Here is a 19,006-nt window from a genome sequence, read left to right as displayed (position 1 = left end):
CTGATCACACTCATAACCCCATGCTGGGTGTGCTGATCACACTCATAACCCCATGCTGGGTGTGCTGAACACACTCAAAATCCCATGCTGGGTGTTTTGCTACATGCTCATAACCCCATCCTGGGTGTGCTGATCACACTCATAACCCCATGCAGGGTGTGCTGAACACACTCATAATCCTGATCACACTCATACCCCCATGCTGGGAGTGCTGATCATATTCATAACCCCATGGAGGGTGTGCTGATCACAAACATAACTCCATGCTGGGTGTTGTGATCACACTCATAACCCCATGCTTTGTGTTTTAATGCACACTCATAACCCCATGCTGGGTGTTCTGATGCACACTCCTAACCCCATGGTGGTGTGCTGATGCACACTCATATATTAACACTGGAGAAGAAAAACAGGTGGATTCCTGGAGCTTGCTGGCCAGCTTCATTCACTTGATGGACTTCAAACCAATGAGACACCATCTAAAAAAATGTTGGATGGCACCCTAGGCTGTCCTGGCCTCTGATCTGTACCTGCATTCTCACATTCTAATATACATACATGACTAACCATGTAGGCATGAAAGCAAACACATGCATACATAAAGACACCAATAAAGAAAAAAGTAAAAGCATATTATGATACAATAACTCTACTACTTAGAATGTATCTAAAGGAAATGAGTTTAGTATGTTGCAGATATAGCTACATTCCCACATTCAGAGCAGCATGCTCACAATTAGATCAGAAACAACATGTCTGTGCATAAGCTGGTGATATGATGCTCATACACAGTGAATTTCAGCCATAAGAAAATGTGTGGGGTGGTAATATAGCTCAGTGGTCAAATGGAAAACATAATGCTTGAGTTCCAACTCTACCAGAATTGAACACACACACACACACACACACACACACACACACAAAGGGACACAAAGAAAAAAGAAGAAGAAATCTACATAAACAGAGTTGGAGAGCTCTATGTTAAGTGAAATAAGCCAGACAGGAAAAGATCCACACAATATTATTGGCTCATGCATATGATCTAAAAACTCTGACATCATAGAGGAGAGACTGTGGTGACCAGATGGCGTGGAAGAGACTTATCCATTGTCCGAAATTTGGGCTATAAAAGAGCAAGAATTCTAGCATGCTGTCACATAGAAGCTGACAACAGATGACAATCATGCACTGTAAATTTCAAATTCTTACAGAAATGTTTCAAATGTTTTCACCTTAAAAAATAAGATGTCTTTGAAGAAATACATTAGATATGTTTAATCTGATTTAAGCCTTGCAAATATGTGTGTTGAAATCACCAATACACACAATTTTTGAAAAGATTTTTATTTTTTTTTATTTATTTATTTTTTTTACTTCAGAGAAAGAGAGAGAGAGAAAGAGAATTGGCATGCCAGGACCACCACCACCGTGATGGAACTCCAGACACTGCACCACCTAGTGGGCATGTGACACCTTCCACTTGCCTCATTGTGTATCTGTCTTACTTGGGATCTTGAGAGTCAAACCTGGGTCCTTAGGCTTCACAGGAAAGTGCCTTAACCTCTAAGCCATATCTACAGCCCTGAAAATATTTTTTAGTGTGCTAGAGACATGGTTGAGTGGTTAAGGCACTTGCTTGCAAAGCCTAAGGACCTGAATTCCATTCCCTAGTACCACATAAAATCAGGTACACAAAGTTGTGCATGTGTCTGGAGTTCATTTGCAGTGGCTAGAGGCCCTGGTGCACCCAAATTTTCTGTCTCTCAAATAAATAAATACAACGTTTTTATTTACATATTTTATACAGACAGAGAGAATGGGAGTTCTAGGGACTCCTGACACTGCAGACAAAGTCCAGACACATGCGCCCCTTTGTGCTTCCGGCTTTACATGGGTTCTGGGGAATCTAATCCAGGCTGTCAGGCTTTGCAAGCAACTACCTTTAACCACGTAGACATCTCCTCAGTCCAGTAAATACAATTTCATATTTATCACTTAAAATTATTTTTAAAATGTGTTCATAGAGTGAATAAACAAATTAGAGAAGTTGTATGCTAAAACCTCAATAACAGCTGGGCATCATGGAACAGCCTTAGCCCTAGCACAAAGGAGGCTGAGGCCAGAGGATCGCCATGAGTTTGAGGCCAACCTGGGCTACATAGTGAGTTCTAAGTCAGTCTGAATGTTAATGTCATCAGGCACTGCTTGCTTTATTTCCAGTGATATTTTTTTTTTAATTTTACAAAATAGAATTTCTGTATGAAGTATTTCTCGGAATGAACTCCCTGAGATATGCAGCTCATGTGGTACTCCCAGAACATCCAGGCCCAACTGCGTAAGAAGCACCAGGAGCCATGCCCTCCTTGCATAGACTCACAATGTGCATTAGCGTAATCAATATCTAGGGAGTTCTATCTAGGAAATATAAAAATATATATAGTTACTGCATGCTTCAAATTTATTTGACTCCAGAATTTTAGATACGACCTCATAAAATGACATACAAATGTTTTCAATGTATCTTTATGAAATACTGATGAGATTTCTGGTTTTAAGAAAGTAAGTGATTGGAAGTGGCTATGATTTGTGAACAATTATCATGAAGCACATGGTTTTATTATGTCAGTGGAATTCATCTCATTCAAGTTACAGGAAATGTGACCGCACATCTCAAATGTCATACAAATGAAGGACATAAGCTGTAATTTTATCATCTGGCTTTCTCAATGTAATTCAGAGCAAATAATTATAAACCCACTTTTGAGATCTCACAGTTCTTCTCATGTTACAATCAATCTGCAGGTAGATGAGTTAGGACAAGAAGAAGCGAGAGAAGGAAAATCAAAGGATTCATAGGCAACGTCTAACATCCTCAGCACCCTTTTCTTTCTTGACTTGCTTTTTAAAGCAGAGACTCTTCTCCAAATCCTCAAGAATTTGGCCAAAATTTAATAAATTAGAAAATACACTGCTATTTATAATACCTTCATTTTTATTACCCCTGCTCAGTATTAAGAATTGAGGGTTGGTCTGGAGAGATGGCCTAGTGGTTTTAAGCACTTGCCTATTAAGCCTAAGGACCCACGTTAGCCAGATGCACAAGGGGGCACACGTGTCTGGAGTTCGTTTACAGTGGCTAGAAGCCCTTGTGCACCCACTCTGCTCCCCCCCCCCCGCCTCTTTCTCTCTCTGTCTGTCACTCTCAAATAAATAAATAAAAATTAAAAAATAAAAGAAAAAGAATTGAGGGTAGCTGAGACTAAATTTTATTTATATACGTTATCATTTTGTTGTGAGAAAGTATGTCAGTTGCAGAAACATTTTCTGTAGGAAAAAATTAACCACCCTTTGCCTTTAATTTTTAAGTCCTTCACCTTTTTTTTTTTTTTTTTTTTTTTTAAGATACGTAAGGGGTAAAGTCTTGTATTTAGCTTTTGTATGGCACAGGAGCAATAAGTAAGCTACGTGTAGGGAGCCCACTGCATAGATGCATGTGATTCAGTTACAGTAGTAAGTAAGCTACGTGAAGGGACCCACTTTCCATGTTCATAAAGCAGACATCATTACAAGTATCATGCCACTTTGATGTTCTGTTATTTTGTTGATGTCAATTGATACGTAAACACCAGCCACCGGGATAATGTCCCAATGAATGTAAGACCATAATGAGCTGCTATCATTCCACAACCACAGTCAACTGTTGACAAAGAATAATATAGTCATAGCATACTGGCCGATTTTTCTCAATGATCGGCTAGTAGTGAATTAATTCCCAGTATCTGAAGAGTTTCAATAAAAATGTGTCAAAGAAGTCCTTATAACAATTCTTATAATATGTGTCTTCATGACTCTTACTATAAGATAAAACCATATAATATTCTATGAAAAAAGTGGCAAAGTGCACTGAACGCAATCTGCTGAGCAGTAGAAAGCAGTGAAGAGTTTGATCAAAATTCAGTTAAAGAAAGGAAAAGATGACAGTTAATATTTAGACAGATCATACAACTAAACTGAAGCCTTGGATGCCCTTTAACCCTTATTTTCTGAGTATATCGCAAATAAATAATGAATATTTGAACTGTACTAATACTCTGGAACGTCCAGTTAGGATCTGGTATAAAATGTAAACCTTCTGTTTAGATGTTTTCTATAAGATCACTGGAGCCTTAGTACATCTCCATAGTTGCACAAGCAGCTTTCTGCCTGAGTCCCTCTGACTTCACTGCCCTTGGCTAGACTTTGCCTCCTTTTTTTGAGGGGGGGGACTTAAAAGACTTCCTTAATTAAAAAAATTATTGATTGATTAATTTGAGAGTGATAAAGAGGCAAAGAGAGAGAGAGAAAGAGAGAGAGAGAATGAGAATAGGCACACACCACAGCCTCTAGCTACTGCAAATGAACTCCAGATGCATGCACCACCTTGTGCATCTGGTTTACATGGGTATTGGAGAATCAAGCCTAGGTCCTCAGGCTTTGCAAGAAAGTGCCTTAACTGCTAAGCCATCTCTTTAGCCCCCTTAGGTTTTGTTTAAGGTAACAAACTTATATAAAAAAATAACTCTTCTAAAAAGATTGAGATCAATAACTTTTATTTAAAGAGATTAAGGTTTGAAAAATACTTTCTTTATACATAGGATGTTAATTAAATCTAGTTACTTAAATAATAATATCTTCTTTTACATGTTTACTAGCAGCTTTAATTCTACTTGTTACTAGATTTTTGGTGTGATTTAAAATATGCAACATTGTGCAAAATAATTCTGCCACAAATGGCAAGAATTCTTGGCCAAGGCCTGGCTCCTTAGTCCTGTGACCTTGGCAATGAAGAATACAGTCTGTTGCCAGTTTCATAGTTGGTAATCAGCTCTTACTTGTTGAATAAATGGAGTGCTATATAACAGTCATTTAGATGAAAGTTAATAATGTAATTAACATAGATTTCAGAGCTGAACAGATGGCTTAGTGGTTAAGGCACTTGAATGAGAAGCCCATGGACCAGGTTTGACTCCCCAGAACCTACGTAAGACAAATGAACACAGTGATTCATGCACATAGGTGTCAAAAACGCACAAAGTGGTAAATGGGTCTGGAGTTTATTTGTAGTGGCTAAGGCCATGGTGTGCCAGTTCTCTCTCTGTCTCTCTTCTGTCTCTCTCCCTCTCTCACTTGCTCTCACTGTTTCACTTTCTCTCTCTCTCTCATAAATAAAAAAAGTTTAAAAAAGTATATTTAAAATCACACACCATTCTTAGCATTAAAAGTTTCATTAGTTTTATCATTTTCAAGGTAGAGAATAATGGCAAAACGTAATATTGTTTACTTTTATTTTTATTTTCAAGCACAGAGAAAAAGAGAAAAAATGGGCACACCAAGGCCTCTTGCCACTGCCAAAGGACTCCAAATGCATGCACTACTTTGTGCATCTGGCTTTACATGGATACTAGGGAATCATGCCCCAGCTGTAGGCTTTGCAAACAAGCACCTTTATCCACTGAGCCATCTCTGTAGACTTCCAAGCATAAATCTTATGCCTAGAGATTTATGGTTCTAAGAGTGACTTTACCACTTGTTAGTTGGTAACATTTTAAGTCACTAACCTGCTGGTAATGTTTGATTTTCCCCACAATAAGATGATAGTGAAAAATCAAACTCATCCATTCTGGCCTGCCATCAATACTATGGTGAGTGTACAACTTGGGTCACTACCAGAAGGATGTCGTTGTCATCTGGGACAAAACTCAACCCAAGTACACTGGAAAAGACACAAAACTTTAGGCCAAGAATCAAATAGAAACAAACTTTCAATATGATATAAACAATAGTGTTAATGCTACAAGTTAGAAATTTAAATTCAAACATGACTTGAATTATAGACGATCCTGAAGCCTACAAGATTGAATGTTCATTTGAGCATACTGCCTTTCCTACTTGGAGTTCAGGAGTTTATTCACCTAAATTTTCACCATGTATTAATGTCATAAAAATTCCAGCACATAAAACAAGTATATTAAGCATTAAAAACTGTCCATTCCCTTTCTTTAAAGGATCATTAGAGAATATTCATGTCTTTCAACCAAATATCTTTCTATTGTATGTCTCTACTTTGGCTTGTAATCTTTTTCACCTGTTCTTCTATGAAACCAGAAATTTGACAAAAAATATGAAACAATATAACAGCATCTCCAGGACCCACATAAGCCAGATGCACAAGGGAGCACATGTATCAGGAGATCATAAGCAGTGGCTAGAGGCCCTGGCATGCCCATTCTCTCTTTCTCTCTATCTCTCTCTTACTCTTAAATAAATAAATAAATAAATAAATAAAATATTTTAAAAAATAGCATCTCATCCCTGAGTATATATACATTGCCTGGGACCTCCAAAGAAAGTACCAGTTTCCTAAAGAATTTTATTGGACTGAACTTTCCCCTGGAATCTCTACTGTGTATCACTTAGTCTTACATCAATGTGATGAATGGTGACACACACAACTGGAAGGAGGAAGGACTTGTTTTGGTTTATGGGGAACAGGGAGCACTACAGGATTGGAAGATCCCTGCTATATGTGGCCTAACAAGGAAGCAGAGAGACTCTGCTGAAGGAGTTATCAGGCTATATACCTCAGTGTCTGCCCAACCCCTTATGACTCACTTCCTCCAGCTAGGTCCCACTTTATAAAGTTTCCACAACAGTGTTACCAGTGAGGACCAACTAATCAAACTTATGAGCCTATTGAGGATATGCGACATTCAAACCATAGCAGCTCAACATGACAGATGTTCAATGAAGTCTAAGGGCTCATTTTCATTTCTGAATAAAGGAAAAAGTTATGTTTACCTTTCAAAATTTTATTGATACATTTATTTGACAAAACCTGGTGGACCAGAAGTGGATACTGCCTGATGTTAAGCTCCTTAGACCTATGCTGGTAGAAGTAGTTGACAGTTTCAGCAGTGGGGAATATTCAGGTAGGCTTACAGTACCCTATTTAATGCAAACTACAATTTGGAATTATGATCTCCACTGTAATGATGTAAAATGCTTTTCTCAAGGATATTAATCTTTTAGATTCAAAGCTGGTGTATCCACAGTCTGACTCCAAATCCCTTATTTTTAAGCCCAATTACTATATCTTAAGGGAGAATGAATGTTTCTCTCACAATTAGAGGAAATAATGTATTTACAAAAGGTTAAGTAAACCTACCTACATTTACTTCCCATCTACATCCAGGTATTTTGCAGAGGAACTGACACCAAGTTTAACTCTCTTTTCCACTGCTTTCAATAATAAGAGGAAAATATATAAAGAATTAAAATTGTCAGCCCTAAGAGCTTTAAAGAAGAACATGGACTACACTGGAAAGAACTATTCTAAAAAATGCTCCTCTATAAATAAAGAACAAAGAGGGGCTGGAGAGATAGCCTAGCAGTTAAGGCACTTACCTACAAAGCCTGATACCCTGGGGTCCATTCCCAGTACTTACATAAAGCCAGATGCACAAAGGGGCACATGTATCTGGAGTTTGTTTGAAGTGGCTGGGGGACCCAGCATGCCCATTCTATCTGTCTCTTTTCTCTCTATCTACCTCTGCTTAAAAATTAATAAAAATGAACAAGGAGATAATTCTGGCCTCAAGGCTTACTGGTTGGTTATTCATGATAACGGAATACTGTTCTTCCACAAAGTTCTGCCTCTCTGGCTCCCCAAAACTCCTCCTAGAGAGTGAAAAAAAAGCAAACAAGAAAGACAATAATCCCACTGTGCTTTGTCCTGACATGATGCTCTCTTGCTACAGTATATGTGGAATGTGAATGCTCCATATAGGATCTTTTTTAATTTTAAAGAATTTAAAACCTTTAGACATGAATCTTCTCAGGAGGTATGGCTTACAGTAGAGAAGAAATAAGTCTAAACCTTTAAAATGTGTTGTTCCACATACTAGTTCTGTATGTTTTCTGCACTCTAATGTGTACCCTGCTGAATTTGCTCTGTTACTGAGTTTCGGTGTTATGCCATGCAAGCAAGTATTTCTTGCTTGGAAAAGTTTGCTTTGTGCCATTTGTTTGCTTTTTTCTAGGATTTATTCTTGCTCTTAGGTAGCATTAATATAGGATACATAGAGTAGCTAAAACCAGTCACCTATATACAACTTACAGATATTTTCACTTCAGCATGCCATAGTTATTTTTACCAGTTTAATTTCAACTTTAGAAATAATTCTCACTCAATATAAATTATTATCCCCTCTTAAAAATTATTATAAATTTGAAAACTCAGTAGCAGAGGCCAGGAAGTTAAAAAGGACATATAAAGGGAAGAGGAGGGTATTTAATAGGTTGGTATTGTATATATGTAAGTAGAAGAATAGATTAACGGGGTGAAAAGGCCCAAAGTGAGGTCAGGGGAAGAGATTAGGTAAAGGGAAGGTGGAGGGGGAGCTAATCAAAATCTAAGAGGATGCAAATAAATCATATGGAATCCTCTGGTTTCAGAAAATGGAACACTCAGGAGCCATAGATCGTTGTTAGAAAAATTTCAGTGCCAGGGATGGGATACCTCCAGTGAGTTGTTGGCCAGGGAGGTCCCTGATGCCCCCAAAACATTGTAGGCCATTGCTGAGTTCCTTGGCTTCCCACCAGGAATAGATGGTAGGACCCTATTGCTGAAGGCTCCACATACTTGGGATGCAAGGCCACTGAGAAATCCTGCTGGAACTGAGCTGACGACCTCCTCCATGTAGACCAGCTGACAGAAAGCTGGAAGAAACCATACTATATGTAGTTCAATGGGAGAAAGAGATACCACCAGTGAAGATACTCAACAGTGGACACTGAAAGCCTTATAATTGGCCAGCCAGGCCAAATGAGCCAATGGGTACAATAGTGGCATGTCTGTCGTGGTGGAAACCAGCTGCCCTCCAATTGGACTGGAGGCTCACTTCATGGGGGGGAATACATTCCTGATACTGAACTTAAAACAGGGATAATCATGAGCCCTAGGGGTGTTACATCTGCTGATGTCTGGAAAAATGTATATACTATGCTTATCAAACTGCCCAGCAAGGACTTCTCTTAATATTTATACCCTTATATTAACACTACTCTCACTTTAGGTAGAGCATCTTCTCTTTTCAGATGGCAGTGACCTTGGGATGATTCAGAAGGTATCATATTGCTGGAAAGAAGTGAATGGAGTACTGAGTAACATCTCAATCACACCTTCCAAGGCTCAGGGTCTAATGCAGAAGAAGTGGCAGAAAGAATGTAAGAGCCAAAGGAAAGGTAGGACTCATTACAACATGCTCTCTCCAGACATAAAATGGCTTGGATATCTATGATCTCATAGTGCCTGACACTACTTACATAAGACCATCATAAGAGGAGGAAAAGATCATGACATTAAAATTAAAGAGAGACTGATTGAGATAGGAAGGGGATATGATGGATAATGCAGTTTCAAAGGGGAAAGTGGGGGAAGGGAAGGTATTACCATGGGAGATTTTTTATAATCATGGAAAATATTAATAAAAATTGAGAAAAAGTAAAAATAAAAATATTAAAAATACAAGCTGTAAATGTAACCCAGGCCCAGAAAAGCCAAGCACCACATATTCTCCCTCATATGTGGATCCTAGCTACAGATGATTGGGCTTCTGTGTGAGAAGGAAAACACTTAGTAGCAAAGGCCAGTAAGTTAAAAAGGAGATATAAAGGGAAGAGAAAGGAAGGGAGGAGGGTACTTAATAGGTTAGTATTGTATATATAACTACAATGATTGAGATGGGTAGGTAAAATGATGGAGAATGGAATTTCAAAGAGGAAAGTGTGGGGGGAGGGAGGCTATTACCATGGGATATTTTTTATAATCATGGAAAATGTTAATAAAAATTGTGAAAAAAAAATTGAATTCTGAAAGTGTGATTGACCAAACATTATTGTCAATCTCAAGATCTCACAATTCTGCTATTCACCACTGTAAACTCTATACCAAGAGGACTTCAGGAGATGTGCCAGACGTGCCAGAACTTCTGACTACCAGTGAGGACCAATAAGCAGAAAATATGGCAGAAAGATATCATCCAGGCATGTCTTCCTTGTCCTGTCTTCCCTCAGAGCATCTGGTGATTGATGGGATGGTACCTTTCACTCAGGGCCACAGCTCCAGTCAGCACACCTTCCCCACACACCTTTCCCTTCCTTTGAGTTTTCTGTAAACAGTTTCTCCCAGAAGCAGTTATAGCCCAGCTACTCCACTGTGCCGCACTACGTCTTACATTTTGCTTAAAAAATTCTGATTATAAGAGAAATGTTACATTAGCTGTATTCTTTTCACATGAGTCCATCTGTGCATGGTGCCCCTTCCTTCTGGGACTGATAAACCATAAGGTAAGGACAGGTGAACAGGTTATGGCTCCTACTGTCACCACATGTAAGAAACATGTTAGGGTCATGGCATATGAGTTGGGTAGTTGCACAAGGCCTTCAGCCCAGAAGGGTCTTGTTCATTGTCTCAAACTATTCTGTCACCTTCTTAACATTGCTTGTACATTTTAAACAAGGAACCCATGTGCTTTTTTTTTTTTCACACTTGTCTTCACAGTGGCCACTTCTGAAACTGTTACAGTTATTGTACACAGTAGCATTCTAATAATAATGACAGATATTTATTGATGCCCTATTGTGTTTCAAATACTGTTCTTAAAATGTCATAAATATTAGCATATCATTTTTGATACACAGTAAAATAGGTGCTATTATTATCTATACTTTTGAGATAAGGTACCAGAGGTCCAGAGAGGAAGGGTGAATGCAGAATTCTGATCAAAACATGCTGGCTACCTTTATACTATTCACATCATTGATGAAAATGAAGAAAATAGAGTCATTAGATTTAATTTACATTTCAACCTGAAATACATACTTGCAGAAATATGACCTAAACTTATTACTCTAGGAAGGACTATGTTTCCTACATAGAAAGGGTAATCACAGAGAGCCATGACAGGAAAATGTCTGCACACAGAGACATAAATAAGCTTCTCTATTCATGATAGCAATAAAATAACTGAAGGATTTTATAAGAGTTACAAAAAATCAAATCTTTTTTTTCGAGGTGGGGGGGATTTTGGCATGCCCTATATTCCTGAATACAATCTAAAGTGGATTCTAACTTTCTTAAACAATGTATTTCTTTATTCCTAACATTCTCAGGAAGCCTATTTACAAAAGTAATACAAGTGAATATTTACTTCTAGAAAGTAATTAAATAAGCAAAACATGTAAGAGATAGTAGGTTCATTCATTTCTAAAATATATAGTGATTTCTCATATTACAAGCACCAAAACCCCATTGCTTATGAAAGTGAGAATGTAAGGATTTATCGCTGTGAAAACAAGGATGTTTATTGTCTTAGCAATCATAATACTGCAGGTTTCTACTTTAATTGCTGTATCAATCTTCTCATAATTATACATAGCTTTGGTATGTAAGTGCTACATAATATTTATTTAATGTTTTGTCTTTTGAGCAGGAGAAATGTTTTCTCTTTAGATTTGGAGACACTTTGTTATTATTTTTATTTTCTCCCAAAAGCACTAAAGAGCTTTCCTATTAACCTGCAAATGACTTATCCATCATTTTAAATACTGTATACATTAGGAGAGTCTGCTTATATCTTTTTAGATTGATAGCTATACAACACTGTTTGGACAAGAGTCATACAAATTCAGGGATATTGCATAAATATGTGGATTCTTTTAAAATTTTCAAAATAAAAGTAAGTGGATACTCCCATCTTCTTTCTTTTAAATCTTTCTGTTAAACGTTGTGTCCTGAATCTTAAACAACTCAAACAGACATGAAAATGAAAACAAATCTCTTCTCCCTCTAGACAGATGAGCTGGAAGTCAAGGCTGTTTGGTGTGGTGTACATGATACCTCAGCCTAGCATATTATTTTAAGAGATGAGAAAATGGGAAAATCCCACAGTCCCACTCATGAGTTATGAACTGGAGGTGCAAGGAAGCCTCATAAATATGACTTAGAACAAGGAACTTATTGTTCCCCTCCCGCCCAGTCAGTGGCTTCTCTGATCTCAGCCCCTCTCTGTGCATGAAGGAAGCCTCTTCCTTTAACCTGTGGTTTTTCAGAGTTGAGCTACTACATTATTTATGACTGTACATGTGAGGAGCACATCTGTATGATCACTGTACATACATACTGAGACATCCCCTCCAATATTGTACTGTGTGAAGATGAAAGGGTTTCCCCTGGAGCCGCTGTGGTTGGGAATATTGAATCAGTGATCATGTCAGTGTGAGGTAGACTAAGGATTTCCCAGTGCACTCTGCACCTGCATCGCTCAAAGACCAGCCTTTAATGACCATTTCATACAGTGTCTTCCTTTCAAATACTTGTAAAAACAATTCTAATTTTTATCATCTTTTTTCTCATTGTTATATGCCTCCAAGATTACTCTTGACCTGTTTATCCTGTTATCTCTGCTAAACTTAATATAGGAAATAGTTTATTTGCATTGGAAACATAAATATCAAATAAAAATACTAAATATCAAAGATCCTAGTAAACTGAAGAGGAATTGAACTGAATTTTGTTTTTGCCCAAAATCATATTCTTTCCTCTCTTTAATTTTTTCCTTTCAATTTCTAAATATAAAATAGTAAACACAAAAGTCAATCAAGTTCTGTCTATGGGAACTGCAGGTAGAAATGAGAAACAAAGAATTAGGTAATGGAGAAACAATTGACGGGACAGCAAGAGTCCCTGCTAGCCTGGTTAGCCTAGTGCCCTGGGGAACTTTCCTCCCAGTGGGCCGAGGAAGCAATTGGCACATCATAACCTTTCCCTTCTCAACTAGGGAGGAAGCAGGGGACTCTACCTAAGTTTTCAAACTGGAACTAATTGATTTTCAGCTAGTCTAAGCCTCTCACTATGAAAAAAACTAGCACCAAAGGGTGGATACTAGAAAGGGAGGGGTAGTAAAGAAAGAAGTTGCCAAGACAGCCTAGGGCTAAGAAGACCACAGACCAGGGAACTAAAAATAAAAGGAGAAAAACAGAGTATAGGGCCAGAAGTGAGGAGAGAGATTGAGAAAGGGAGAGATGTGGAAATTATAGAAAATAGAAGAGCAAAAGGAAAGGGTCTAGAGGTGATGATTGAGATAGTCCCAGGTCCTTCTACCATATGCCAGCTTCCTAATTCTAGCTGCTTCATGTCATTCAGCTTTTGAAACTGGCTAATTATAAGTAACCATTAAGGTTTAAAAATAAAAACAAAAAACATTTTCATTGATTTGTGATTGTAATGATCTCTGGGAGCCATGCAATTCATTTGGCAATCAAATAGCTCTAAAGAGAAAACATACTTGGTCATGTTCATGAACGCAAATGGTTATTGAAGAAGAAAGAAGGTCTCCACCCTCAGCAATGTCTTTCTCTTCAAAACTGAAAGTGTATAAAAAACAATTGTAGTTTGGGCTAAATATCAATACTTATTGTAGGCAATAGAACAGTTTCAGATCATCCTTTTCCTCACACTATCCCTTACTTCATAAAAGATCTTGTACATATTTATGACTATAATTTGCACAAGTGTTAATAACCCTTTGAACAAACTCAACAGATAGATATCTTTGGGAAGCTCTATGTAAATTCCTCTCCACTAGACACTTGGGTAGGTCAAAAACAACATTAACTATCAATGATGACACCCACATCTGTCAACTGAGAGAGTTAGCATTTGTTTTCATCCTGTATCAAGAGAATTTGAGAATTTTAAGAAAGAGGACTTAATATTTTCAAAAGCACTATCTCCTTTCATATGTTACATACTAAGTATGTCATGATCATGAAGAATTGAATGCTGCTTTTAAATAGTTTCATGCTTGCACAGTAATATTCTTGAAATATACCTAAGAAGGATCTGATTTCTAACCCAACATTTTAATGAATCAAAAGCTATCAATAAACACAAAATGCAACATACACACATAGACACATATATGCATAAATACATGTAGACAATGAATAATACAAAATAACTTTCCAATTCTGTCACTCCCTCTAAAATGTTAATTCATTTTAATTTTAGTATTACTAATAATTCAATTAAAAATGTATATATTATTAATAATCTTAGAAAGATGCCTCATGTTTATGTGATAGAAAACATAAATATTGAAAGAACATAATGTAATAATTTATTTCACCTGCATTGGTGCTTCATATATAAACTAATTTAGCACATTTGAAGCAGCAATTAAAGAAAGAAAAACACATGTGAAATATATTTTGGTATTAACAAGACAAAGTGGCAAAAATTCAACTGATATTCGTTAACTTAAACAAATTTAGATTTTAAACGTTTTTTTGAGAATGACCACACTTGGTATAGTCATTTATACTTGTTTCTATAAAATGAACAACTCGTTAAACAATTTATAAGTAAAAACAATGTATTTTGTTTTATATTTAGACATTTACATATCTTAATGTCTTTTAGTAAATTATATTTACTTTTTACTTATGGATATGTAATCTCACTTGAAATTTAAAACATAAATAGTTTGGAAAATGATACTAGCAGATCTTTTCTATATGATTCACCTTATTATGGTAAATACCAACAGATGCTATCCATATATTTATACATCCAGGTGACTTCCTCAGTAGAAATCCCTTGTTACTCCTAATCTGACTCTTTTGCAATTAGTTGCCACTAAATACAAATATTTTGAGATACTAACAAAGATTCTATTCAATACAAAACTTACAAAGCTGCAGGAAACATGTTGCAGGAAAGACTCGCTAGTTGATGTTACATTTAAAAGCATTGAAGTTGTCAGTTCATAATGATATACTTTTAACTTTTCTGGGTATCTTTTGACCTGTTATATACATGGAAGGAACACAGAGGAGAAAGTTTATACTAAGTAATTATTCATTGTAAAGTTTGGCTATATTAGAAGGAATATTTTTTTCTTCAAGATTACAACTAACACACACACACTCAGCCTGGTGTCAGAAATAGTTTTTCAGTAATTTCTTGTGAGATATTTATGCGGGGATTATTTAGGAAAGAAAAGAAACAATATGGTTTGCTATTGAGGATACATCACTTCCTATCAGTTCAGACATGATCAAAATAAGTAAAGCTTTCTAAAGTTTATGTTCAACATTGTTTTTCTAGAATAAAATTAAGATTTTATGTGTTAACATAAGTATACTGCTATGCTATTATAATGTGAATAATACAAAGTAAGATTTAAGTGATTTAAAACAAAGTCTTAGCTAATGTTTAAAAGGGATTCTAGAAATTGTTCAATACCATTTATTGTTAGTTTTACTTTCTATTCCATGTAGATTTGTAAAAGGTTATGGCACTCAACTTCAAAATCTAATTATATTCTAAAAGAATCTACTGTGGATAAAATCACTAAGTTACAATAAAATATATTATTAGAACAAAATTATAACTGGGTTGTTGTTTGTCAAAATATATAACACATTCTACTTTGTCATGTTTTAGATGACCTGAACTGATATTTTCATTGATCTACTTTTGAATGTGCAATTTATGTTAAATACGTTTTTACTGAAACTAATATAAATTTTTAAAGTAACTTAGAAAGCTACGCAGTAAAACGTACAATGAGCCATATTTCCATGCCCCTTAGCAATCAAACCATTTTGGAACTGAGCTATATTTAAAAGTTCCGAATGAGATCTGTAGGGGGAAAAAAAAATCTCCAGAAAGACCTCCAAGAACACCTGATGTGCAGTCACTGATGACTGGCTCAAGCTCAGCACTGAAAGCTTTCTCTCTAGTAACACAAAACATATGATTGATCAAGCTCCTTAACCTTCATGCTAGGCTTGCTAAAAGCAAATGAACAGAGCACATTAACAACACACTTCATAAAAGCAGCTGTGTGTCACTAAGATTTGTTTACTGTCTGACTTATCAAAGAACATTTTCTTTGAGATATTATGTAAGGAAGTCTATCATAAAATGTATAGTAAGACATGTTGAAATAAGTCAAGCAGATTGCATTTTAAATTGAAAATGCTAAAGGTCTTATATTAAAGTTTTAATTGAAAATGTTAAAGGTTTTAGTTTATAAAGTTTAAATTGAAAATGTCAAAGGCCTTATTCTATAAAGTTCTCTACTCTGTTGTTTATTAAATTTGTTGGTAAAAATTTTAGCCTTAAAAATGTTCAATTTCCTTTGAATGTTTAAAGATAGTAAATTCACATTTATTTGTACAAAAATAAATAAAAAAGGTAAAAATAAGACCTCATAAAAATCATTTTAGATAAGTAAGTGCATCAATATTGCTGCAGAAAAGAAGTATTGGAAATTTTATCCATTTGATATTGTCAATATTTAAACAAAGTCATGAAGTACCAGCACTGAGTGAAATATCTTTTGTATAAATTATTTACTACTATTTTTCTTGCTATTTACAGAAATCATTAGTTAAATACTTTTAATTTCAAATAAAATCATTAAACTATGTTTCATATTTTCTTGTGCTTGTGAGGGGAAAAGATCAAGTTGTTGTGATGTTATTTTAATCATTATAGTGAAGAAATGTTAAATTGAAACTTCTTTTCTAAACTATTTTTCATCAAATTTCAGAATTGCATCCTGGTTTCTATGATAGGAATATTTTACAGTGTCATTTGAATTTCATTAATTTTAATCAAGATTTTTGAAATAAGTAGCATGAGTATATATTTATATTGTTAAGTATTAAAATGAAATTTTTTCAAAAGTTATTTTTACTTTTTCATACATAAATGCTTATTCCTGGTTTTTGTGGGTTTTTTTTTCTTTCCTTTTTACCCAAAGCATTGCTATCCTCATAAATTTCCCTTTTTATATTATTGCCTTTTTTATTCACATATTTAAGTTAGGTTGAAATTTTAACAAGACTCAAAAAGATCCAAATCTGCCCAAATTGTGACAGTTTGATTTTGACTTTTCATATTAAATAGATATGACTTTGTTGCCTAAAGCAAAATATTACATCAATGAAAGAAAGGAAACAGAAGCTAAAGAGGAAAGTAATAGAAAATGACTTTATATAAACATGGCCACCTACCAAGCAGCCACTTTACCATTAGGCAAACTTCCACTTTGTAATAACACAGATGAGCAAATAAATGAACAACGTACCTAGGTTGACAAAGCTCATGACCATGTCAGCATCATTCAGAAAGTTGGTATCATGCAAGCTGGCTAGGCGAGGGCTCTGGGTAGTCAGAGGAGTTGCTTGAGATAACTGGATGCGGTGAGGATACCCATTGGCAGAAGCTGGGTATCCTTTTCTTGCCCCTCTGGCCTCTCCTGTCAGGGATGCCCTCACCAAGTACTCTGAGTCTTCAGGGTCTTCCTCACTGGCCATGGCATTGTACAGGTCCAGCATAAAAAGAGGCGCAGAGGACGCTTGCTTTCCAGGTGAAAACGGTCTGGGTCTGTGGGGCAAACCCAAAATAGAGAGAATTTCCCTCTGTATTTCCCGTCTTTCGTGGTTTCGTAGTCTTCTATAAATAAAACTGGAGTGAACATGATTGTCTCCCAAGCCTCCTTTTGCATAACCAACTAGTGCCCAGCAGCTCCAGATGAAACCCACCACACCTCTAAGTAAAAATACACTCAGATGCATTTTTGTCCAAAAGCAAAAGCTGATATTTTTAATCCTTCTTGTCCACTTAAAAAAAAAAAAAAAAAAAAGCTTCCTAGAGTTACTCTTTGCCAGTAGCTGTAAAAACAAGTTTACCTATTCGTCATGACACTGACACTCCTGAACACAACATCCTCACGGACTTTCCTGTTCTATTTTAAATATTTTGGAATGTATTAAGAGAAGTTATTTCTAAGAAAGCTGAAATTCAGATTTCCAGTTATCCACAATTATTAAGAGAATTTGCTGCATTGATGTAGTCAAAGACAGCTAATATTATCTGATCAAATAACCTATGCATTCCTATGTGAATTTATGATAATCAGGTCTTTGGTTTTTGAATAAATGGAAGCTGATCTTCTGATAACTGTCGTTCCCAAGTTCTCTTCACTTACTCTTGAGTTCTTCTCAACCCTTGAGATCTTTCCAAGACAAATCCTGAGTCTGAGTCACAGATCTACGCTGTTCTGCACCTTGGTGTTGGAATTATATCTGTCCGGCAGGCAGCCTGGTGATAACTTTAACATCTTTTGTATCGTCTTAGTGTAAAACAGGTCTCAAGGTTATACTCTTCAAGTCAATGTGTTTCCCTGAATTAACTTGAAATCCTTCCTGTAAATCCATTCAATCCCTTTCTCCTTCTTGCTGTTAATTCCACCTCCAGCAGGCACAAATATACCAGCCCTCTTCAAGAGAGATCTAAAGAGAAATGTAAGCACAGCCCTGCTGGGAAAGAAGAGGCTTCTCATTGTAATTTGAAACTGGTAAAGCAAAAAGAAGTTAACCCTTTTGCTACCAGAAAAGCCTCCATTTTCACAATTTTATAGCCATATATCTTACATAGGATGGAGATGTATGGGGCATACAAGTTCCAGAAAGGGGAAAAGCCCATTTTAAAGTAGGAGAATGATATTTCTGCCACACATTTATGTAGAACTATTTTAGATCTTTATTTTTTGATAGCATCCATTTAATATACAGCGACATTAAGTCTCAATCTTTAGCTAAATTAACAATATATATATATATCTCAATTCCATATTGGAAATTAATCCTAGCACTTGAACACATTAAAGTTTATTTCTTAAAAAATTAAAACATAAGTTGAAAGTTAGGGTTAATTTATTTCTGTTTAATGACAGCTAGATATTTTTTCAAATTAAAATAAAGTAGAGATTTAGTTACCAGCAAGTATATCCTAGCTCCAAAGCACGGCTACAATATTCCAGGCATGATGATTAGATGGCCCAGATTTAATTGTCTTTACATAACATAATTTTAAAGAGAAGTATATAGT

At 35.9% G+C, this 19,006-nt stretch overlaps 1 protein-coding gene across 1 annotated transcript in view; it reads right to left on the bottom strand.

Moving 5' to 3' along the window:
- The window catches only part of Bmp5 (bone morphogenetic protein 5), a 103,196-nt gene extending 84,800 nt beyond the window's left edge, over window positions 1-18,396 (bottom strand). Inside the window, exon 1 of the mRNA XM_004668206.3 lies at window positions 17,202-18,396. Within this exon, the coding sequence (XP_004668263.2) occupies window positions 17,202-17,691 (490 nt within the window). The 5' untranslated portion in view covers window positions 17,692-18,396. The remainder of the gene's footprint in view (window positions 1-17,201) is intronic.
- Between the last annotated feature and the right edge of the window lie 610 nt (window positions 18,397-19,006).

Source organism: Jaculus jaculus, chromosome 8 (genome assembly GCF_020740685.1).
Source record: "Jaculus jaculus isolate mJacJac1 chromosome 8, mJacJac1.mat.Y.cur, whole genome shotgun sequence".
Lineage (NCBI taxonomy): Eukaryota > Metazoa > Chordata > Mammalia > Rodentia > Dipodidae > Jaculus > Jaculus jaculus.
The sequence above is the reverse complement of the archived record's forward strand: the minus strand, read 5'-3'. Positions and strand labels throughout refer to the sequence as shown.